General features: G+C 39.9%; 1 protein-coding gene across 2 annotated transcripts in view; it reads right to left on the bottom strand.

Annotated features, from left to right (window-relative positions):
- Positions 1 to 209: 209 nt before the first annotated feature.
- LOC127963718 (BDNF/NT-3 growth factors receptor) overlaps positions 210 to 25,148 on the bottom strand; it is a 50,783-nt gene continuing 25,844 nt past the window's right edge. For both annotated transcript variants that reach the window (XM_052563768.1, XM_052563769.1), the window contains 6 exons: positions 13,434 to 13,619; positions 9,400 to 9,530; positions 9,131 to 9,303; positions 8,571 to 8,811; positions 5,400 to 5,558; positions 210 to 3,285 (listed from right to left, as the gene is read on the bottom strand). In XM_052563768.1, coding sequence (XP_052419728.1) covers positions 3,100 to 3,285; positions 5,400 to 5,558; positions 8,571 to 8,811; positions 9,131 to 9,303; positions 9,400 to 9,530; positions 13,434 to 13,619 — 1,076 coding nt within the window. In that variant the 3' untranslated portion in view covers positions 210 to 3,099. The remainder of the gene's footprint in view (positions 3,286 to 5,399; positions 5,559 to 8,570; positions 8,812 to 9,130; positions 9,304 to 9,399; positions 9,531 to 13,433; positions 13,620 to 25,148) is intronic.

The raw sequence follows: 25,148 nt of genomic DNA, 5'->3' as shown, positions 1-25,148 counted from the left end.
GTATGAAGTAGATTTTCAGACTGGCGGCCAATAAGACATAAAAAACATGGCTGTCAATAAAGCATTTTAATGCCTGTAGGTCAATGCGTTCAGCCCATGTTGTCAAAGCACTCAGTATGAACCTCTATTGACCAACCTATAAACATGAATCCATATGCATAACTCACTGTCACGATAACAAACTCCACACACACACTCATTATGAAGTAAGACAGTACACTTTTATTAAATACACTGGCGGACAACTTGACTGGTCCATATATCTTATACAGACGAGGACATCTGATTGTACTTGCTGAACGTAAAACATAATTCCATAAATGAAATGATCACACTACTTGATACTCTGCAGAAATCTTCTTTCCAGGTGTCAATAGGCCTATGTTTAAAAGTATTAAGAAAGGGAGGAAATATCCCAGTTTTGGACTTAAAGTCAACATGAAACAGCCTTTGAAAGCTCTTTTACTAATGTACAGTAAATTGGTGACTGGTGATATCAACAGAAAAGGCAAGTTGTTTCAGAATTACGCAATGACTTATATGTGTGTAAAAATGTGCACAAAACAGGAAAGTCAGTTTTACTTTCACATTGACTTTAATACTTGTTTAAGGTAGTTTAGCTTATAGACATTCTGAAACATCAGAAGTTGTTCTGTACATGTAGAGGAAGGTGTTTGATGCAGTCACAGTTTACTGTTCTGTCGCAGGACAATCAGAGATTTTTGTGTAAGGCAAGACTAATCTGAAACACTGAAACTCATATTTGTATCTCAAGCAACATTTTCCCTGTTTCATGATGAAAACACTGAAAAACAAAGGAATTGCCTTTTGCATTATTTTCATGACAATTAAGCACATTCTGCCCCATTGCCATATATACAACATAACAAAAATCCTAGCTATCACTGTAATGAGGAAAAAAGTCATGGTAAAATATTGTGCAAATTAAATTATGCAAATTTAAATGAAAAAAAGCGTTGTTCTACAGTAAAAATTACTATATTACAGTAATGAGAATAATGAAAATTGCACAAAAAAGGAAAATACACCTATGTATTTTTTGTGAATTTGTGGAGAAAATGTTCTTAATGATCATGAAAAATGGCCACAATTCAGTATTAGGCTTCCTTTTTGTGAATGTAACCTGAACATCTAACCTGGGTTTTTTTTTTCATCATTCATCCAAAATAAGTTATATTTCTGTTTTTTTTTTTTTTTTCATTTATACATCTCATTCCATCAACCCAGAAGCCACCTCTATATGCACTCCCAACCAAGTATAAAAAAATACATAATATTAAGAATAATTGTTTTAAAATAAAATCATTTACATGCAAAAGTCAAAAAAACAAAAATGCTTCACAAAGTATTTTTTTTTAAATAAAATATTAAATTATGTTACATATCTTAAAGATAACAATTCTTATTCCGAAAATAAATAAATAAATAAAATCCAAATTTAAATTATTTTTGGGACTTTATGCTTTAAAACGCAATTGATTGGAAGATTTTGTTGACAAATTCATGGCATTGAGTCTAGTGTGCAAAGTCTACCATGGAAGAAGGGACTGACGGTGCAATAGTGAATGCAAACAAAAAGGATGCTGGGACAGGATCTCCAAAATGATAAATAGATATATTTATTTATGTACAATAAAATGAATAAGAAATGTGGTTTTAGTGAGGTGACTTATGACTCATCTCTGTTTAAAATTATTTTCCTCCCCTTGTCTCATTCTCTCCATCCTGTCCCCTCCTGTCTATCCTCTTTCCCCCACTGATAGCGCATATGAGTCTAGAGGGAGTTGCTGCTAATAGGAGACATTTGTCCTGTAATGAAATATATATTACACTATAGCAGTTGTACAACCCGAAGCTTGAGTACTACATTAGTGCGTCCACTCAGTAGTAAAACATGGAGAAAGAGAAAGAGAGAAAGAAAGGTCGTAATTTAGCCCGCACCATCATGATCGGCCACTCTGCGTAATTAAGTTCCTGTAAGAAATGCAAGCTGATGGAACTGAAGCACAGCATCGTCTCAAATGATTCCACCTAGCCCTCAATAGCGAATGGCGTCAACAACCTGGAGGCTATGGGTGTCAATTCTGTGGTGGACACAGGACAAGTGGTGAAGGCTTAGCTAATGAATATTAGTAAGTTTATGCGCAAATAATTGAACATGATCTTGTAAATATAAAGCATTGATATTGAAATCGGGTCAGTAGTAGAGTATCTGCTCAAGTCAAAAGTGTAGAAATGTCCGGAAATCAGACATCATAACTAAATCAATCACCAGATCGAAAACCCATGCTTGACAATTGGAGTCCACTGCACATGACCCTGGTGCAAGCCATTTCAAAAAGTGGTGGGCCAAATTGGTGGAATTGGGGGGACAAAATTGGACATGGCAAAAGTGGTGGGGACATGTCCCACTATAAATAACGCCTATGATCCAAACACATTTTAGTGAGTTACTTCTCCATTTCAGATGAGTTCAGCAGCAACAACATCCTGTCAGCATCCAGAAGCTTTTAACAAGAGTTGCTCAACCGTGAAACTACATTAATAACATCCAGTTCTATAAATACGCATGAATATGCTATATTAACCAGCCGTAGTTCCTCACTGTTGATGCCCATGCTAATTTCAGGTTCTGTGCTTTGTATCGGGCATTTGATGAGCAGAAAAGTTGTTCATTTGTAAATGGTCATTGTTTATGGAGTTGCTGTTTCCCCTTTGTTGTTAAGAGGGATGCGCTTCCTCAAGTCCAGAATGCATTTTTCCCAAACTGGAAATTACAGGTGTGAACTTGCTCCAGATGTTGAAGATGGTTGAACATTTGGTTCTTGGTAACTAAACTATAGTCACTTCAATGTTGCTTTTTCCATTCAATCCATTTTTGTTCAGAAATAAATAATTCATAGTCATTGTACATGGATAAGATCCCATTTCCATTTTATGTTGAGAAGAGGTGCAGTTGACGAGGAGGTGGACAAGGAAGGAGATGTTAAAGCTGTAGAAGAAAGAGATTTTGGGTGGGATAGAGAAGGGGGCAGTTTCAGGAATCCGCTTGCAGTCCCATGTGTGGCACGAGCGCTCTTATCCCAGGATGTCCAGATACACTGGGGATGCCTTGGCCAGGTTGAGGAGCAGGTTATGGATCTCTTTAATGTTGAGTCGGGTGTGTGGTTCTCTCTGCCAGCATCCCAGCATCAAGTCATACACCTCCTTTGGACAGGTCCGGGGTCGCTGCAGGACACGACCTTGGGTGATGCACTCAATCACCTACAAAGAGTAAGAAGTGAAAGGTCAAACAAAATAAATGTCCAGAAATGTGTGAGGATAGTTTATAAAGACAAGTCAAGAGGAAAAGTGTGAGTATATCAAAAGCTCAAGTAGTTTGAAGTTTTTATAGTGTAGACTTGTCAGGGGTGTCCAAACTTGTTCATGTAGTGCCACTTGCAGAGTTTAGCTTCATCCCTAATTAAGCACACCTGATTAACTAGCAACTTCCAGACAAGGGAGTTGGAGCTGGATGGAACTCTGATCTGAGGAACAGGATTGGACACCCCTGCATTATGTTACTGAATACATAAACTATTTGATGAGAAATCTGAGATTTGAATGGATGTAGGACTTGTTAAGGGGTTGCTTTGGTGTTCTAAGTGGTTCCTAAGGTATTTCTGGTAGATTATGGTGTTGTGGTCTAAGGTCAGAAGAGTAGAGTTTAGCTCCAAATTGCTCCAGTACATCTGCCTGGAAGTTTAGCTGGTTTAGGTGTGTTTAACTTGAGTTGGAGCTAAACTCCAGGATAGTGGTCCTCCAGAAGTATGTCTGGTCACCCCTGTAATAGGGTGTTCTGGGTGGTTTCTGGCATCTTGTAGTTGGTGTTCTATGTGGTTGCTACATTTTCAGAAAAAAAGGGACAAAAGCTGTCACTGGGGTAGTACCTTTTCAAAAGGTACTAATATGTTCACTTTAGGTCTGCAATATGTGCATTTAAAGTACCAACATGGACCCTTTAGGTACAAAAAAATATGTAGTTTTTGAAAAGATACCACACAGTGACAGCATTTGTACCAATATTTTTGAGAGTGAAGAGTGTTCAGGATGGTCCGGGCATGACTTTCTAACCCTGTTCCTAGGGGCACATTTATAGTATAATATTCTCATTTATATGAGCTTTGCGGCATTTCTGTGAGCTTCTTGATGAGGGCCCCTGTTAGTCAAATACTAACTCTACAAAGACAATATGCCAGATTTCTAGAAAGACAAGTAGAGCTATTCCTGGAGGGATAGATGTCCCTCTTTAGCGGGTTAGGTCTATCCCAAGAACTTTGTCAATTATCTATGAATCCTATGACATTCTGTTGACACCAGCCTTTAGGAAGAGTTCAAAATTGTGTACTGTTGTACTTTAGGAAGACCTTGCTATGTGGTCTCCTAGTTAGTTTTTAATGTATTCTGTGTGGTTGCTCTGGTGTTGTCTATGGTTGATAATGTGCTCAAGATGTTTGTTTGGGTGTTCTTGGTGGTGTCGAGGGCAGGGGGTAGACAACCATTTTTCTGGAACTCTAACATTTTCAAGTGATCTTGGAGACACTGATTAAATGGTTCAGGGGCCAGCTGAATAAACTGCTTAGACTAGTCTGAAAAAGTTAGTTTTTTTTTTTCTTCAAGACTGGTCATAACTTTAATTTCAGTTACAAAAAGGTATATTGGTCTAATTTGAATCTTAAAAGTAAGACTGATAAGACTTGGCTAACTGCTAGCTGGTCAAATAACTTCTTAAGGGGCCGTTCACATATCTCGTCTTTTGCGCGCGCAAGTTCGTTATTTCCAATGTAGGCTTCATATGTAGGATTCATATGCGCGCTCATAATGGAAGTGACGCGGTCGCGACGCAGTGCGATGCGCCCATTTTTCCAGGCGCGTCCGCACCGCATCGAGTTAAAAACATTTCAACTTTTCAGAATGCCGCAAGCGCACCACGGGTCATGTGACAAGAACTAACAAATCAAGCGATTTTTAGAGCTGCAAATCCGTTTATCCTTTGCTGAAATTTCCGCGTCTTCATGGAGAGAGCGCGTCATGGTTGCTTAGCAAATGCACACGCCTCAGGGGCGCAACTGCCCGAGCGTGTGCGCCTAGCGTTTTCCACGCGTTTTTAGGCGCGATATGTGAACGGCCCCTAAGACAGTCTTACCATAGTGGCTGTGTTAATGCAACTGCCCCCAGTTTGATTAGTATTCGAGCTGCCCTCTGCAGGATGTATCAAATTTAGTAGTTGGATCAAACTTGTTGGCTCGTGAATTAAAAAAATAAATAAATGTGTCTCAGAGGGGGATTTCTCCCAAAAAAGGCAGTGTTGGTGTAAAAATGTTATTATGTGTCAGTACCTCATTATTTGACAGCTGATACCAGGGCTGTTTCCCATAGGTAAAGATCTCCCACAGCACCACTCCCAAGCTCCAGACATCACTCTCTGTGGTGAACTTCCTGTACATGATACTTTCTGGTGGCATCCAGCGGATTGGCAGCATGGTATGACCTCCAACCTTTACATGTAAAACAGTAAGTGCACACTGAGTCATCCAAATAATAAAGTTATGATGAGGATGAAGGTGATGTGAGTTTGAATCTGTCAAACCAATAAATGTGTAAACAATGTAATTAAACATATAAAAACAAATGGCCCTTAATATTATATTTCTTAAACTGTGGTTTGACATTAAGATGTCCAGGTGTGCTCAAATCAACAAAACAGAAGTCACATAAAACCAAGCTACTCTAACAAAACTCCCTGCATCTGAGATATGCTAAGGGATAAGATCCATACAGACTTTTAGAGCAAGAGTAGACAGTCAACAGTTTGTTGCAATTGGAGCATTGTTCAGTCCAAAAAGGTCAGGACCTCAGATGGTGCCGTAAGTTGCGCCTCTCAGGATTTGGATGCTGTAAGCTTGGGGAGTTGGTCTGGCCTGGAGCTCAACCCCAAAACCAATCATTTCATTTATTAGCTTTCTGTATAATGCGCTGCCTCTGAAATATTAATTATGAGATTGTGGTCCAGTATGTGGATTAGTCTCAGATTAATTGGTTTAACATACTGGACTCATCAAATATTAAGGTCAAAAGCTTTTAGGCTTTTCACTGGTCCCATAGTGGAGCTACAGACTGGAAGGGTCACTTTAAAAATGATATATCACACAAGCACTATTAGAAACCTTTTCGCCCTGCAATCGAACACACTCACACACATGCTCATCCGCACAACAACATCCTGCTAAAAAGCTTGGACCAGTTTGGACCAGTTTAAATTTCTCTTAACTGGTTTTAGGCGGACAATTACTGGCAAAGCCGGATATTGTTACAGGCCAGTTCAAGGCTGTAGGTTTGGTTTTGACAGCCTTCTCTAAAGAGTATGTATGTATGAACATTATAAAGTACAAGAGAACAGAGCTGAATGATTATCATCATATAACACTTTGCTGAAGTCAAGATGAAAAGCTGGACTGATTGGTTCATAAGAAGACTGGAGCACATTAACATTTGGATGAAAGATTATAAAGACGTTTTTCTTTAAATAATGGAATAACGTGTAGTGATAAATGGTACAAAATAAGTCTAAGAATACGTATTAAGAAAGTAAACAGGGTTCATTCTGATTTCATGCTAAAATTAAAAGATCAAAATATTGATTCTCTGTTAAAGAATTGTTAACACGTTAGGGTTAGGGTTAGGGTTAGTACTTAAAAAGCACATATTTAACAGAGCTGGGTATTAACTGATTACATGTTCTCTGGATTTCATAATGAGATTCCAAAAATGAAGTATTTGAAATTAGATCAAATTCAATTTTAAATACTCATATTCAGACTACAGTTACTTTTTTATTGATTTCACTACATATCAACACAATATTTATAATATTTTTTATTCTCACTAATTCCTCTATTTCCAGCTTTTAAAAGTAATCTAAAACAAATCAAAAAGTAGTGTGATTATATTACCTGTGTAATGTCATAGGTTATGTTATTTCAGAATCATTATTTGTAAATAATCTACCCAGCTCTGCATAATAATGCCTTATTCTGCATGACCATATTTTAGATCCCTGAATCCTACCCCTTTTCTAAACTTAACTAATACCTTACTAACTATTATAATAAGCAGCAAATTGGGACTTTATTGAAGTAAAAGTCATAGTTAATAGAGTTAATAGTGAGAATCGGTCCCCAAACTAAAGTGTGGCCATATTGCAGTATATGGACTCTAAGAGGGATGACATAGGTGGACAAGACTGTATGAGGATCATCAACTATGTTTACGAAGTTCTGAATATGGGTTATAATGCACTGATGTGGCTTCATAAGAAGTTGTGTGGTTATACAACAAGCTTTCACAACAGAACTACACCCCTCAGCCTCTGCCTAACCAGCTGTTTCTATGGAAACTGATGTTCTATAGGCCTAATCAATGGTGTACACACACACGCACATCCACTGACCCGCATGTGAATCTCAATGGAGGCTAATATAATGGAGATGTGTCATGATATTTATCAGTATTCAGAGATAAATGAACTCAAATGAGGGGAGTTATCTAATCGCACATCTCTGCATTTTTAAACATCATTCAACCCATATTCAGTCACTGGATAGATGATTCATGCTGAATGCATGAATGAAACACAATAACAGAACATCATGCCGTCAAAGAATAAACTGTCAGTCTCACTTCAAATGCTTTATATTCCAAAGTGCATTGATTGGTTTCTTGATTTTGTTCTCTCTATGCATTATATTTCTTTATCTTTCAGTTGGTTTTTACTTTTTATCCCTAACTTAGGCCCCTCTCCTTCTCGATAGGCCCTCATGCTGAATATGGGGGTGAATACTAATGAGAGATCTTTAATGACTTTTTCAGTTTCTGTCTGACAGCGCCAGCTCTCGATTCTTTTTCTTTGCTGTTGCCATAGTAACCCCTCTTTCCTGTTCCCACGCCACTTTCCTCCCTGACTCCAAATCTGGGAACGATAGTGGATCAGAACACACACACACACAGACACACACAGATTCTGCTGACATCATACAGGAAGAGAGCCGGAAGGGGTAGGGTCAAGGTTTTCGAATCGCTGGTATTTAGTGATCAGTAGACAGAGTCTAGCAAAGAACACGAGAAGCATATTGATTTATACATATACTGTGAAAAGGACTTGAATATCGGCTTTGAGTGTCCTTGTGAAGTCAGCATTCATTTCTGACTAATGAAACTGTAACAGAATGGATTAATAAATCTGAATCTCTGGGCAGAGAAAGGCTTCCCTAATACACACACACACACACACACACACACACACACACATATATATATATATATATATATATATATATATATATATATATATATATATATATACCCACATTTTATTTACATTCATTTCTGAAGGATGACTGGAGTGATGTGAGTAATGGCTAATTATGTAAAAAATAAATGGAATTTTAATTTATATTTATCAAGTGTAATTTAAGAATCCAAAAGCAGTCTAATTAGAACGCAAATCTTACTCGATAGTAATCTGTACTGTAGACGTCTCGGGACATCCCAAAGTCTCCGATCTTCACCAGGAGATTTTCCCCAACTAGGCAGTTTCGTGTGGCCAGGTCTCTGTGAACAAAGTGCTGAGAAGCCAGATACACCATGCCTGCGGCGATCTGCTGCGCAATATACAGCATCTGAGACTGAGTGAGCTCTGCCTGTTGCTGCATCTGTCCTTCAGCCATCAGGACTGCATCAGGACCATGAGCCCTAAAGATGGGGACAGACAGAAACCAGAGCACAATTCATAAACACTCATTTTAGAGTAAGAGATTGGCCATAAGCACCCTGCTAGATCTGTTTCAGAGAGAATGTGTTCACCAATTACAAATTCAAACTTGCTTAGCTAGCAGGGATTTAATTCCTATGCTTTGACTGGCTGATTTCCTTTGTAAAAAAAAAAATATTATATATAAAAATTATGTGTAATTATTGACATACAAGGACAAAGCATTTATGGAAAAGATGTGACTAAGCACTATTGGATTCCAATACAAACACACACACAGACAAGCTCATGCAACTGTACCTTAGGAACTTGTTGAGGTCGCCGTGTTTCATGTACTCAAACACCATGATAAGGGGATCGCTCTCAACACACATGCCATAGAATGTGACGATGTGTTCATGTTGCAGATTGGTCAACAGCTCGGCCTCACGATGGAAGTCCTTCCTGGCATTCTCACTGGCCTCTTTCAAAGTCTAAAACCACACGCACATTTTTTTTACAAATACACTGAGTATACTGGCAACCTAAAGTTTAGTACGCTAACATCAACACTAAATTTAACAGCCAACCTTGACAGCCACTAAGATCTTCTCCTGCTCTGTGGACAGGTTGTAGCATTCGGCCAGAAACACTTTCCCAAACGCTCCTTCTCCAAGTTCCCTCTTCAGTACAATGTTGTGCCTCTTAATGTGCTGAACAACTGTTGAAAGAATGCAATGCAATTACATATTCTATTATTCTTATGAAAATGATTCACAAGAAACAACATATTTTGGCATTTATTGGTCACTCTATGGAGCCATATATTGAATAGGATACTCTAATTAGTCATTTGTTAGACAATAGTGCCGTGACCCACATTGGTGCCATGACCCAGGTGGGACTGAGTGTTATTGAGGCCAGTGAGTTAGAGCTGCACAGGTAAACCTCACTCTCCTGTCCTCAAGAGGCTCACTAGGAACTGACACTAGACGATGTGGTCTTTAAAGTACTTATTAGCAAACCTGCCTCCAATGCTGGATGACACTGGTTTTGATCCTGCACAGAGTAATGTGCCTAGGACCAGTGCAGTGTGACTTGGTGCAGTGACCCGCATTGGTGCCATGACCCGGGTGGGAGTGAGTGTTATTGAGGCCAGCTGCTAAAAGTTGCACAGGTAAACCTCAAGACCTCAGAAGAGTTGAGACTTTTGGGTAAAGAAGCTGTTGACTTGATCCAATTTGGGTTATCATTCATAATCACCAACACAATAGTAGTCGGTTGGAAGTGTGTTCCGATACTGCTTTGCCTATTCATGTTGTGGCACTCATGACAGGAATATGTGTGGAAAATAAGAAAAGAAATCAAGGCAGAGAGAAGAGAGAACTTTTGAAATGCCTGCAGCGAGAACCATGTATTTTTTTAAACTGGAGTGTTTTCTCTCAAACCAGAATCACTTGAGTAGTGAGCCGTAATGGCACTTGAGGAAAGAGACTAAAAATGCTTTAAAAGCAGAGGGGAAAAAAAATATTTTATAGTTTTTTCCATTGACGTAAGAAAAAAATGAAATAACGGGTCAAATTTGGTCTTAAACACAAGACAAAAATTTATTCAACAATGTATGAGCTGTATAACTGTTGATTTGCCATTATTTTTTGTGCTTTTGTACACAGTGTTTTTACTTGTCTATAATTTAGCTAATTTTGGGTGCCCTTGCTTATCAATACATTTGAATTCCTTTGCTGTTTCTGTAGAGTATGTTAAAGTGACTTTAATTTCCTTTTTTTTTTTTTTTTGGTTCATCTGAACCCAGCAGTGTAAAATATTTCCAGCATTTTTTGGAGAGCATTTGGTTCTAATTCCTACTTTCATGTTACACAATTAAAATGAGAGCATACACATCTGGAACAACATGAAAGTGGGTAAACAATGACAAAAATGTGGAATGAACTATTCCTCCCTTAATGGTCATTTTGCACTGCCCTTCAACTCTGTAACCTTCGATCCCAAAATAGTTTAATGGGATTGAAGCCAAACTTAGTTTATCTAGGTAGTGACCGTGGAGCTTGAAATTGTGTGTCACAGGCTGGAGACCCAAGTCTTGAAGACTTTGTAGGCTGGAGACTCAGTGGGGCGTTGAAGTGAGGAAACAGAAGGAACTTAACTTAAGATGCCTGAAAAAAATATGAAACTCAGTAATGGTCTCTGTAACAGGAAAATCAGGATTTGTTTTTTTTCAAACAGGAAACTTGAACAAAGGCCTCAGGGACAGGTAGACAGGTAATATGACAGGTAACAGGGATATGAGCAGCCTCAGGTGTTTGACTGCTCTGGTGTGCTTCTGACAAAAACAACATTAACAAACTCTGCAGAGTGATGCGGATATATTCCATCAATGGGAGTTTTCTCTTTTCTTGTAAATCCACAATCAAAAAAAATATTTTACTTAAATCCAGATGGATTTAAGACAGTTAAGAGGACTTGACTTATTTCATAAATACATGAGTAATCCAAATTGGATATGACCTGCCTGGCAGAGTACAGAACAAGTAGCTTGGGAGATATAACTGGGTTGTCTACCTCAGTGGATCCCAATCCTGGTTCTGAAAAACTCTTTTTGATGTCTCTCTTATATTGACACACATTTGAAATTTTGGACAAGTCTTTACTAATGATCTGACAAGTTAAATCAGGTGTGTTTGTTTAAGGAGAAATCTAAAATGTGCAGTGTTGGAGGTTCTCCAGAACCAGGATTGGTAACCACTTGTCTACCTAATCAAACAGATCTGATTTAACCCATCACCTGGTTAAGTAGAGACTCATCTTTCATTTGGAATTTAAGGAATTTAACTCAAGTCAAATCAACCAACTCATAGCTCAAACTAAATGTAGCAACACTTCGATGACATCAAACATTGCCATTATTGACGTGTCACCATACTTCATTCAAAGATGATATAAAAGTGTTCGTAAAACTTCCGAACTCTTGGATTAAACTGCTGGATATTGTTACTTTTACATCTTTTTTTGGCGGTTGAAACTTTTGAACCCCATTGACTTTTATTGCATTGACAGCTGAAACATTCTTCTAATCTTGTTTTGCGTTCTATAGACACCCCAATGTTTTTACTACACAGTGGGTGTCTGCGAGCTTCATTTATGAGACACAAAAGACATGTGATTCCAGCCACTGGACATAATTTTATAAAAAGGTGTCCTATAGAGATTATTTCAGATATGGTGGAAAAAAGATGTTTCTCGTCCCAGGCGTGCCTTAAGAGAGTGAGGACAGTACAGAGATAAGACAAAATTAATCAGGTGCTTAGTGTGCTGGAGAAGAGAGAGATAAAGAGAGAGAGTGAGAGAGAAGATTTTGAACAGACACTGCGCTCTTAGAGATTTATACTTAATGTGATTAAGAAATGCTTTTGAAGAAAAACTAGCCAGTCAGCCGATTACATTAGCGAGAGCTAGATGATGAGGCTGCATCGATCTACAGTAACTCACTGTACACCATAACCCTATATTAAAAGTAACCAGAGTGAGGAGGAAAGCACACAGCGAACGGAAAAATGAGAGGCAAGTGAAGAGTGCTAGAAAAGAAATATTTAAGATGCTGTGTGTTTGTGTATGCAGATGTGTTCACAAATGAATAAACCTGTCAAATAAATGTCTGAATAGATCACTCCCAGTTTTAAAATAAATAAATTAGAAATTATTTTTTGCTGGAAGAAAATGATGCCTAGCACATTTTCTATCCAACTTCCCATTACCAGAGTTTGAAAAAAGGTCATGCTCATTACTACAATGTAAAAAAAAAAAGTATATTATTTAAAAAGTAAATTATGTATTGCCTTTAATGCCTTCATGCTGTTTTAAATTGAATTATAGTGCATTTCTCATATTACATTATGTTTAAAGGGACATAAAAATATATAAATATTTTCTTAAAAAAGGTTCTAAAGACAGGCTTAATTTTTTTCGAATTAATTTTCTTTCTTTCTTTTATAAATGTAATTTCCCCCCCCTAAATTTCTGAAGGATGATGTGACAGACTGGAGTAATCATGCTGGAAATTCAGCTTTTCCATCATAGTAATAATTTACATTATAAAATATTTTCACATAAAAAAAAAGTTCTTTAAATTTTAGTGATATTTCACAATATTAGGCCTACTGTTTCTTTTCTAATATATATATATATACATATATATATTTAATTATTCTACAGATTTGACTGTACAGTATATATATATATATATATATATATATATATATATATATATATATATAGAAAACAAAAAATCTTTTATTTTGTATGTGATTAACCATGATTTGTCAGTTGACATATATATATATATATATATATATATATATATATATATATATATATATATATATATATATAATATATATATATATATATATATATATATATATATATAATATATATATATATATATATATATATATATATATATATATATATATATATATATATATATATTATTATTACTGGAACATATTCTAGACAGACTTTTGTATTCTAGACAGACTTTTTTGTCATTAGGATAAGATATAGTCTCATAATACACAAATAGAGAGACAGAGAGAGAGAGACTCACATGTATCAGATTTGAGCATACTGGTGCAGCGGAAGTACTGCGGGTTCTCTATGACGGGAATCTTGGTCATGCCAATGATGACGGCATCCGAGTTCATGTCAGAGGACGAGGGTGTGTTAGAGCCGTTGGACACATGATGAAGAGGACTGGCAGAGTCATCGTCATTACTGATGACTGAGGAAGGACCTGTGTCAAAGACAAAGATTGGCACTCAGAACCACTGTGCTTATAAAACATTTCTTCCCTGGCAAGAGTACACTGCTATTTAAATGCAATTTGTATCTATATCTGCATTTTCATCCCATCATATCCCCATGTTTTGCAAGGAAAATGTAATATTCAGTGCCACAATAAACAACAGAAAATATCAGTAAAAATCATAACAAGTTTCCTTAAAAACATCAAAGCAAGGTCTCTTAGGGACAGCATGCCGATATTAAAAGACTGACAATGTTCCAGTTTAAAGTCAAATGATTTGGCAGAATCAGAAAGGAAATGTTCGTACATAAATGGAAACAGTGGGGGGCTTCCTGTCAGACAGGATATTTGTACAGTGGGGTCCAAAAGTCTGAGAACACACTGCAAATGTCGGACTGGACATAAATAGGAAGGTTTAGGATTCTGAACACTTCATTTAAAGCAAGTAAACTTCATGACATAAAAAGAATATGAATTTGACAATGCTAATCAAAATAGCATAACTAATCAAATTAGTGAATGTGAGACACTGAAGTACTGTGAACTCTTTTGTACAGATGGTTAGATGTTTTGGATTCCTTTAAAGCACAAGATGCTCTTTGGCTCATTCTCAAATCATGCCGGACAAACACGATCATCAGGGTTAACACAGTTAATGTCCATGGAGCTCAAATGCTGCTGTCATTACAGCAAAAGGCAACATATAAACTAATAAATACTACAGACAAGAGCTCCGAAATGACAAAAGGTCTTCAACCAGACAGAATCAATCAAAGTTTTAAATCTGTTTTCTGTTGTAATTGGAATAAAACCCAGGGAACCAACTAAAAGAAACAAGTAGTGCACATTTAAACATCTTGAAGTGCCAAAGAAACATCAGAAAGCTTCAACAGAATGGCCATCAAGGGTGTAGTTATTCCATTTAAATGAAGTAGAGAATGTTTAAAAACACATCTATCAAGAATTATTCCCAGAAAAATATACTTGAGGTGGGGGGGGGGGGGGGTCACTTAAATGTGAATTTTGGATGTTTTCTTTCCACTAGTCTAAAAGAAAAGAAAACAAGATATGGAGGCAAAGGTGAAAATGTCAAATCTGGCCAGTGACAGGAAAACAATGGTTTTGTGTCTGTAGTGTCTTAGATTGGGTTCAGCGGTTTGGCTGTCTTTGTACACAAACAGGACATCTACCAATCACAACCCCAGCCATAAAATCAGTGCACATGATTGGTTTATAGGAATGTTGTTCCAGGAACGACACAGGATGTTGATTTTGGAACATCTACTTGTACATGTTAAGTTGCACAACAGTAACCCGAGTTAAATGAGCAAAAGAAGGAGATCATGCTGCAACAAACTCTGAACAAGCTATAATATCTTAACCCCCGGTGTACCTCAGGTGTCAAATGCCACAATTCATCTGAAGCAAATGAAAACAAGGCAGAGGAACACACATACAGAAGGGTTATGCTGTCCTAAAAGGATAGTTCATCAGAAAATGTGATTCTTTCGTCATTTATTCACCCTCATGATGATCCCAGTTGACTTTAGATCTTTTGTAAAACACAAAAGAAGATGTCTCTGGTGTTTTGTGTACATACAATGTAAGTCAATGATGTTTTCAGTCCTCATGCATGGACTCTCAATGAATGGACAAAAAGTATATATCTTATTTTGTATTCTGCAGAAGAAACAGCTTATAACTGGATAGATTGAGTCATGTTTTCCATGCATCTCAGACCACCACCTGAGACACGATTGCTACTCATGTTGAATGCATCTTGGACACCCAAAACTTGTTCTTTGCATGAACGGGTGACTATTTTGTAAGCAAAAACACATGACCAAGTATATCCATCCTTATTCCTGATTATGATCAAGCCCTTAAATCAGAGAAAACACTGATTGGTTGATAAAAAAAATTATTGTTGAAGCCACTAATTCCAGCCCAGGACCTCAAACCTGATTGTTCTTCAAGGAACCTGTCTTACTTGAGTAAATCACATGACCCTTGAAACCATCTTCATTCTTCCCTCTTAGATTGCCAGCTGCACTTCTTCGACTGCGTTATTCATCAGCAAGTAAAAGACGGAGGTTGTCAGGATGCAGAAGGTTTGGTTGCTGAATGATATAACAGCAGTAGGCGCATTAGCCTCAGTGATATCTGGGAGAATAAAACAGGAAACTGGAGATCGGCCAAATTGCGATGACCCCCTCTGATGGCGCGCGACAGCTTAAAGCATTTACTAGAAAACCCAAGCGTCTTGTTACTGGCAGAAGTGTCTATGAAAATAATGACCGATTTTTTGAGTACGTCAACACCGTTTTTACAGCCATTATGGCATCATCTGAGCTGGAGAAGATACTGATAGCTGTAGTAATGGAGCAAATGTTGGACCCACTGCCAACAAGACAGTTCTGGTTCTTGAATTTGATTGGGTGAGCAGCGTTTCAGCAGGGCTTATGCAGTCCAATGGCAATGGGGCTTTTCAATGATTTTGTTTTTGAAGCCCTGCATTACATGAACAAACATTAATAAACATGAAAACAGCAATAACATTACACACCCAAAGTTTTTCAGGTTTTACATAATTGAACTAATTTTAAAGTCTATATTTCTATAATTGTATCGACACGCAGAGGCATTACATGCGTTTGATTGATTGACCTTCGGTTTAAGTACTTGTTTCATTGCAAAAATCATTGCAAATGGAGTTAAGCGACAGGGGTCAGTCTGGTGAGGGTGAAGAGGGCAGAATAATGAGAGAAATGCAGCAGACGAAAGACGAGTCAATCAGGAGGGACCAAGTGACTGGGGTCCTGACATTACAGCGCATGAGCCCGAGGCCGGACAACTCTCAGGCCGAGATATTGATCCTCTCTGCTGTTCAAGGGCTAATTGAATGTTGAAGGTCTCTTGAGATACATGACACTCAATGATTTACATGATGCTGTCTTTGAATCTAAACTCACAATTGTCCTATTCAAACATGATAATACATCTAATACAATTACACTGGGTTAAAGTGAACCCTGCTTCAGTTCTTATAAAAAAATATGCTCTTAACGTTATTACTGTAAATACCCCATGAAATGGCTTCTTTACTGAGCTGATTTATTGAAACCTTGGGACAAGACGTATTGCAGGACCTGTCTATTTTTTAAACAAAATAGTATTTAGCATAAAGTACACTTTAGTTTGTATGTGTAAGTGCCCACCCACTTTTTTAGTGGCGCTAAAGTATGTTTCCAATTAAATTTTCCCATATGGATTTTTTAAAAAAAGTTTTTTTTAAAGCATAATAATTCATAAACCAAACCAATCAAATACAAGGTGAATCACAACACTACAAAGTTTTACTTGAAGTAAAAATTTGTATTTGAAAATCTAAAAAGACAAAGGTACTTAATGGCTTTAGTGAGGGAAAGAACTACAATCGCACGAAGCATTGCAAATTAATCTAATTAAAAATCTACAAATTATAGCTGTTGATTGTATATAGAGAAACAATATATTTCAATATAAATTAGTGCTGTCAAATGATTAATTGCGATTAATCACATCCAAAATTAAAGCTTTGGTCCTAATAATATATGTACTGTATGTGTACTGTGTAGATTTATTATGTATATGTAAATACACACTCATACAGTATATATTTTGAGAATATTTACATGTATATATTTATTACACTTCCATTTAGCAGACGCTTTTATCCAAAGCAACCTACAGTGCATTCAGGCTATACATTTTTTTAATGTATATTATTAAATTACATATTATATATTAAAAAAAAATAATAATCAGTATGTATATTTATATTAATTAAATGTTATATTAATACAAATATTTATTGTAATAATATATATATATATATATATATATATATATATATATATATATATATATATATATATATATATATATATGCATACATATAACATAATATAATACTAATTATAATATAAAATACTTTTTTTCTTAAATATATACATGCATGTACTGTATTTATATATCCATAATAAATATAAGCAGCACTCATATATGTTATGTAAACAAATAGTTTTAATTTGGCTTGTGATTAATCACGATTAATCATTTGAGAGCACTAATATAAATCTTGAGTGAACCCATGGTGAACTAGTCTTTTAGGTTTTGTTTCTGCAGGGCTCTATTGTGGACAAAAGTCATGAAAATACATTCATGCTAGGAATGTAAAAGACATATAGTAGAATATAGATTATCTTAATAAACACACACAAAATGTCAATGGCATTATTTTCAATAGGATACAGTGAGGCCTACAAGCCTGTGGTACAAGGCCTTTACATGTTGTTTTGTCCCAAAACATGAGGCATCAAAACATCTTTTTTCACTTTCGTACACTGTGACTAAACCTCCAGACTGTCAGCTAATGTGGAATAAAGTGAAAGGAAAGTATTTGGGAAACAAAGCCTTTATGTTGTTGAAAAGACAAGCTGTGGTCCAGTGAAGTCACCTACTTTCCATAAGTGACTGGGGAGGGGTTTTTGGTGAAGGAAGTGCTAAATCTATCCACACTGACTAATTCAGTCATAAATGAGATTTATTGTTTGCTTAAAGGTTACCTTATGAATTTTTGAGTCAAACTCTCATTTCAATAGGAATCTGCACTGAGATTTTTATGTGAATGTGCCGCGACAGAATGCTGAACCAACAGAATAGTGCTTGGTTTGATCATTTCATAAAAACATATCGCCCTTCTCTTAGCTTCTTAAAGGGATAGTTCACCCAAAAATGAAACTTACCCCATCATTTACTCACCCTCAAGCCATCCTAGGTTTATGATCTTTTTCTATCAAAATAATACAATCAAAGGTATATTAAAGGGGTCATATGATGTGATTCCAATTTTTCCTTCCTCTTTGGAGTGTTACAAGCTCTAGGTGCATAAAGAAGATCTGTAAAGTTGCAAAGACTAAAGTCTCAAATCCAAAGAGATATTCTTTATAACAGTTAAGACTCGTCCACACCTCCTAAAATGGCTCGTTCTAATTTGCCAATGATGATTCAAATGCAAGTTTTAAGCAGTGTAGAGTAGCCCTTGTTTATTGTTTCTCAGATCGCAAATGCAGACATGGTTTCATGTGTACACAACGCGTAAAGACTATAATTATGTCCCCACTGGATGCAACAAATGCCTCATTTGTAATGGTTTTATTGGTTTTGTCTCATCTAGTGATGTACGGATCGCGAACAAAACTTTCTATTTAACCGGATCTACTTAGTGAACTGATCGAACCACATCAAACTGAATCATTTGAAATGGTTTTTGTCTCCAGTATGCACTAATCCACAAATTATTTGGTTTATAAACGTGCCTTACACTCCCTCTGACGCAAAATAAACCAATATCCAGAGTTAATCAGTTACTCCTAATAGTACATTGACTGAACTGCTAAAAGAGAACCAATGATGGGATGTGTACGAGCAGAGCAGCTGGACTGAGTCTCGTGCTGCTGGCCTGGGACACGGCATCACAGTATGAGGAGGAACGTGACATCTCCTTCACACGCCTGAGGCATTCACAACGCATTGGAATTTTGGATGTTTTCTTTCCACTAGTCTAAAAGAAAAGAAAACAAGATAAGGAAGCAAAGGTGAAAATGTCAAATCTGGCCAGTGACAGGAAAACAATGGTTTTGTGTCTGTAGTGTCTTAGATTGGGTTCAGCGGTTTGGCTGTCTTTGTACACAAACAGGACATCTACCAATCACAACCCCAGCCATAAAATCAGTGCACATGATTGGTTTATAGGAATGTTGTTCCAGGAACGACACAGGATGTTGGTTTTGGAACATCTACTTGTACATGTTAAGTTGCACAACAGTAACCCGAGTTAAATGAGCAAAAGAAGGAGATCATGCTGCAACAAACTCTGATCAAGCTATAATATCTTAACCCCCGGTGTACCTCAGGTGTCAAATGCCACAATTCATCTGAAGCAAATGAAAACAAGGCAGAGGAACACACATACAGAAGGGTTATGCTGTCCTAAAAGGATAGTTCATCAGAAAATGTGATTCTTTCGTAATTTATTCACCCTCATGATGATCCCAGTTGACTTTAGATCTTCTGTAAAACACAAAAGAAGATGTCTCTGGTGTTTTGTGTACATACAATGTAAGTCAATGATGTTTTCAGTCCTCATGCATGGACTCTCAATGAATGGGCAAAAAGTATATATCTTCTTTTGTATTCTGCAGAAGAAACAGCTTATAACTGGATAGATTGAGTCATGTTTTCCATGCATCTCAGACCACCACCTGAGACACGATTGCTACTCATGTTGAATGCATCTTGGACACCCAAAACTTGTTCTTTGCATGAACGGGTGACTATTTTGTAAGCAAAAACACATGACCAAGTATATCCATCCTTAATCCTGGTTATGATCAAGCCCTTAAATCAGAGAAAACACTGATTGGTTGATAAAAAAAATTATTGTTGAAGCCACTAATTCCAGCCCAGGACCTCAAACCTGATTGTTCTTCAAGGAACCTGTCTTACTTGAGTAAATCACATGACCCTTGAAACCATCTTCATTCTTCCCTCTTAGATTGCCAGCTGCACTTCTTCGACTGCGTTATTCATCAGCAAGTAAAAGACGGAGGTTGTCAGGATGCAGAAGGTTTGGTTGCTGAATGATATAACTGTCAGACACAGACGAGGACACAGAGGATTCAGTGAAACAGTGTTTATTATAAATCAGAGGTTTCAGACACAGGTGAATCTTGACACGTGGAAGACACTGAGACAACACAACCTTCCTTAGGTGAACGGTGGTACAGATGGTGACTCAGACGAAGACGATGATGGAGGGAATTCCGATGAGGATGAAGAGGGTAAGGCAGATCAGGAAGGTAGACGAATGTCGTTCAGGTTAGTGAGGAGATCGGTGCAAGACCAGACACTGAGTGCTGGTGACTGGTGGCTTTATATGTGGTGCTGGTGATGATGCACAGGTGTTCAGAATTCTGGTGATTGGGGACGAGTGGGTGTGGCTAGAGTGTCTGATCCTGGGAGTGTAGCAGGTGTGGTTGTGACAGTACCCCCTCCTCCACGGGCGGCTCCTGACGGCTGGGATCTTGTATGACGACGGGGTCTACCTCGGCCACGGGGAGCGGGGCGGTCTGGATGGTCTCGGTGAAAGTCAGTGAGAAGGCTGGGGTCCAGGATGTCGTTACGATTAACCCAGCAACGCTCCTCCGGGCCGTAATTCTCCCAGTCTATAAGGTACTCCAATTGAGGACCCCGTCGTCGAGAGTCGAGGATAGCTCTAACCCGGAAGATGTCGTTGTCTTCTTCGATGGCTGGAGGAGGAGGTACGGCATCATCACCAGGCTCTGTGGATGGAGGAGACAAAGGTTCAGTGAAGGGTTTGAGGAGTGAAACATGGAATGAGGGTGAGATGCGGTACTGTGCAGGTAGCTGGAGTCTATAGGTCACTTCATTCAGTTGCCGTTCTATTGTGAATGGTCCGATGTATCGGGGACTCAGCTTACGGCAGGGCAGCCGGAGGCGGATATCCCTCGTCGAGAGCCAGACTCGCTGTCCAGGTTGGTATTGCGGTGTAGGTCTTCGACGAGCGTCCGCTTGCTCCTTATGCCTCCGCACTGCCCGCTGGAGATGCACGTGAGCCGAGTCCCAGACCCTCTCGCTCTGTCGGAACCAGTGATCTACCGCTGGGACCTCCGAGGGCTCACCTGACCATGGAAAGAGTGGAGGCTGGTATCCGAGGACACATTGGAAGGGGGTGAGCCCGGTGGTGGATTGCTGGAGGGAGTTCTGAGCGTATTCAGCCCAGGGTAGGTACTGGCTCCAACAGTCCTGGTTACGGTGGCAGTATATCCTCATGGAACCTCCTGAGCTCCTGTATCTTACGCTCCGTCTGGCCGTTGGTCTGTGGATGGTATCCGGATGAGAGGCTGACGGACACCCCTAGAAGACGGAAGAAAGCAGACCAGACTCTGGAGATGAACTGGGGACCCCGGTCGGAGACGATGTCCTCAGGAATGCCAAAGTGGCGGAATACATTGTGGAACAGTGCCTCTGCCGCTTCAAATGCAGTGGGAAGCCCTTTGAGAGGGATGAGTTTACATGACTTTGAAAACCTGTCAACCACTACCAGCACACGGTGTAGCCTTGTGAAAGAGGGAGGTCAGTCATGAAATCTATACCTATATGGGTCCATGGCCGTTCAGGAATGGGAAGAGGCACCAGTTTACCCTCCGGGAGTCTTCTAGGGGTGTCTGCTATGGCGCAGACGGAGCATCCCTTGAGGTAGCGGACAGTATCCCGAGCCATCGATGGCCACCAGTAACGTTGTTGAAGGAGCGAGAGGGTCCGCCTCCTGCCTGGATGTCCAGATCCCGGAGAGGTATGAGCTAAGTCCAGGAGGGTAATCCGATGTTGAGGAGGGACGAAGAGTTTCCCTCCTGGACCTCCCGGTGGAGCAGGGTGTTGAAGGTTTTCTTGTTCAATCAGATGATCAATATTCCATTCGATAGGACTTACAATCATGGCTGGAGGGAGGATTGGTTCCGGAGATTTGGGTTCAGGATCTGCTTGATGAAGACGGGAGAGGGCATCGGCTCTATTGTTCAGGGAGCCCAGACGATAAGTGACCTTAAAGTTGAATCTCGTGAAGAACAAGGCCCATCTGGCTTGGCGATGATTCAGTCTCTTAGCATCACGGAGGTATTCCAGGTTCCGGTGGTCTGTTACTACCTCGAAAGGGAACTGGGCTCCCTCCAGCCAATGACGCCATTCTTCCAGAGCCAGCTTGATGGCCAGTAGTTCACGGTTACCGATGTCATAATTCTGCTCCGCCGAGGATAGCTTCTTCGAGAAGAAGGTGCATGGATGGAGTTTAGGAGGATCCCCCTGCCGCTGGGATAGGACTGCTCCGATCCCGGTTGATGAGGCGTCCACTTCCACAATGAACTGTTGCTTGGGATCAGGGTGGACTAGGATCGGAGCAGTCTTGAAGGCCTGCTTGAGTAGGTGGAAGGCTTCTGTGGCGTCGGGGTTCCAGGACAGAGACTTGGGCCGGTTCCGGAGGAGAGAAGTTAGAGGGGAGCTGAGTAAACTGTAGTCCTTGATGAATCTTCTATAGAAGTTGGCAAAGCCCAGGAAGCGTTGGAGTTCTTTAATGGAACCGGGTTGAGGCCAGTGTGTAATGGCGTCCACCTTCCCCTGGTCCATCTTCACGCCTTGTGGGTCGATGATGTATCCCAGGAACTTGACTGAGGGCGTATGGAATTCACATTTTTCAGATTTGAGGTAGAGGTGGTGTTCCCGGAGTTTTCGGAGTATGAGTGTGACATGTTGAATGTGTTCCTCCTTGGAAGTGGAGTAGATGAGGATGTCGTCGATGTAGACAATTACGAACTGGTTAAGGTATTCTCTGAAGACTTCATTCATGTAATTTTGGAAGACGGATGGACTGTTGGATAACCCATACGGCATGACCCTGTATTCATAGTGCCCGGAAGGAGTAATGAAAGCTGTCTTCCACTCGTCCCCCTTCCGGATGCGGATTAAGTTGTAGGCGCTCCTCAAGTCCAGTTTTGTGAAGATCTTGGCTCCGCGTAGTTGTTCTAATGCCGCTGGGACCAGGGGAAGAGGATAGCTGAATTTGATGGTTTGAGAGTTGAGGTGGCGATAGTCGATACACGGCCTCAAGCCTCCGTCCTTCTTGGCCACGAAGAAAAAGCTGGAAGCGGCAGGGGAAGTAGATGGTCGGATGAACTCCTGAGCGAGGGCTTCCTGTATGTACTCCTCCATGGCCTTCTGCTCCGGGATGGACAGTGGATAGACTCGTCCTTTTGGAAGGGTTGCTCCAGGCAGGAGGTCGATGGCGCAGTCCCATGGCCTATGAGGTGGAAGTTTCGTTGCCAACCGCTTACTGAACACATCCTGGAACGCCCGATATTCAGGAGGGATGATATGATCAGCCTTGGTGTCGGGGCTTTCCACTGATGTGGACTGGACCGGTAGGGATGACTTCTTAATGGGAGGAATGACCTTGGGAATTTTAGCTGGGGGAGTGATACAGGTAAGATGACAGGATTGCCCCCATTTCAGGATCTCACCAGTGGGCCAATGGATGTGAGGTTGGTGTTGATTTAACCAGGGGCGTCCCAGGATGATGTCTGCGGTGGATTCCTCCAGCACCATAAATGTGATGTCTTCCTCGTGCAGGAGTCCCACGCGGAGGATGATTGTGTGGGAGAAATAGTGGACACGACCCTTGCCCAGCGGTTTTCCCTGTATTGTTGTTATCTTGAGTTCGACGGGGCTTCGATGAAGAATGGAGATGTCTTAGAGTAACCCAGGTTTTAGTCAAAGGAGCAGTTAGAGGTGGAATATGGATGGTACTCACCGCAGGGCGTGGAGGTCGTACTGGACAGGATGGTAAGAGGTGTCCATCTCCTCCACAGTAGAGGCACAGCCCGGTGTTAATCCTCCGCTGACGTTCCGATGTGGATAGGTGGTTAGAATCCACTTGCATGGGCTCAGGTGCTGGAGGAGCGACAGATGGTATAGCGGGCGGAGGAAGTACAGCGGGAGTGAGCTGATGAAAGGCAGTGAGTCTCCGGGCAACTCTAATGGATTTTTGGATTAGACACTCAAGTCCCAGTGAGTCTTCATATACCACAATCCACCCTTGTACTTTGTCACACAAACCGTGGCGATATGCTGTAATTAAGGCAGTCTCATTCCAGCCGCTTATGTAAACGAGTGTACGGAAGCGTACGGCATAATCACTCACGGATTCATCTCTCTGTTGGCGAATAGTAAATAGTTGATCGTGGACAGATAATGCCGAAGTTTGTTGACCAAAGACGGATTTTAACTGAGAACAGAAATTTGTGACTAATCCGATGGCTGAGGAGTTAGAGTCCCAGAGAGATTGAGCCCATTGAAGAGCTTTACCTGAGAGCAGGTTGATGATGAATGCGACTCGACTGCGTTCAGTGGTGAATAGATGAGCGTTGGATTCCATGTAGAGGGAACACTGTAGTAGGAACCCGCTGCAATCCTCCGCCGTGCCGCTGTATGTCGCAGGTTTGGCCATGGGACTCGCAGGGGCAACTGAAGAAGTGACCGGCGGTGTCGAGGTGATAGAACTGTTGACAGTAGGTGCAGAAAGTTGAGTTTGTTGTATGAGTGAGGACCGTACAGCGTGAACCAGTTCCGTGAAGGGATCCGCGGTGCGGTCCTCGCCTGTATCTGGAGAGCTCTGCATTCGGTCTGGTCTTCTGTCAGACACAGACGAGGACACAGAGGATTCAGTGAAACAGTGTTTATTATAAATCAGAGGTTTCAGACACAGGTGAATCTTGACACGTGGAAGACACTGAGACAACACAACCTTCCTTAGGTGAACGGTGGTACAGATGGTGACTCAGACGAAGACGATGATGGAGGGAATTCCGATGAGGATGAAGAGGGTAAGGCAGATCAGGAAGG

The sequence above is a fragment of the Carassius gibelio genome, chromosome B8, assembly GCF_023724105.1.
Source record: "Carassius gibelio isolate Cgi1373 ecotype wild population from Czech Republic chromosome B8, carGib1.2-hapl.c, whole genome shotgun sequence".
NCBI classification, from domain to species: Eukaryota; Metazoa; Chordata; class Actinopteri; order Cypriniformes; family Cyprinidae; genus Carassius; species Carassius gibelio.
Note: the sequence above shows the minus strand (reverse complement) of the source record. Positions and strands in the feature narration are given on the sequence as shown.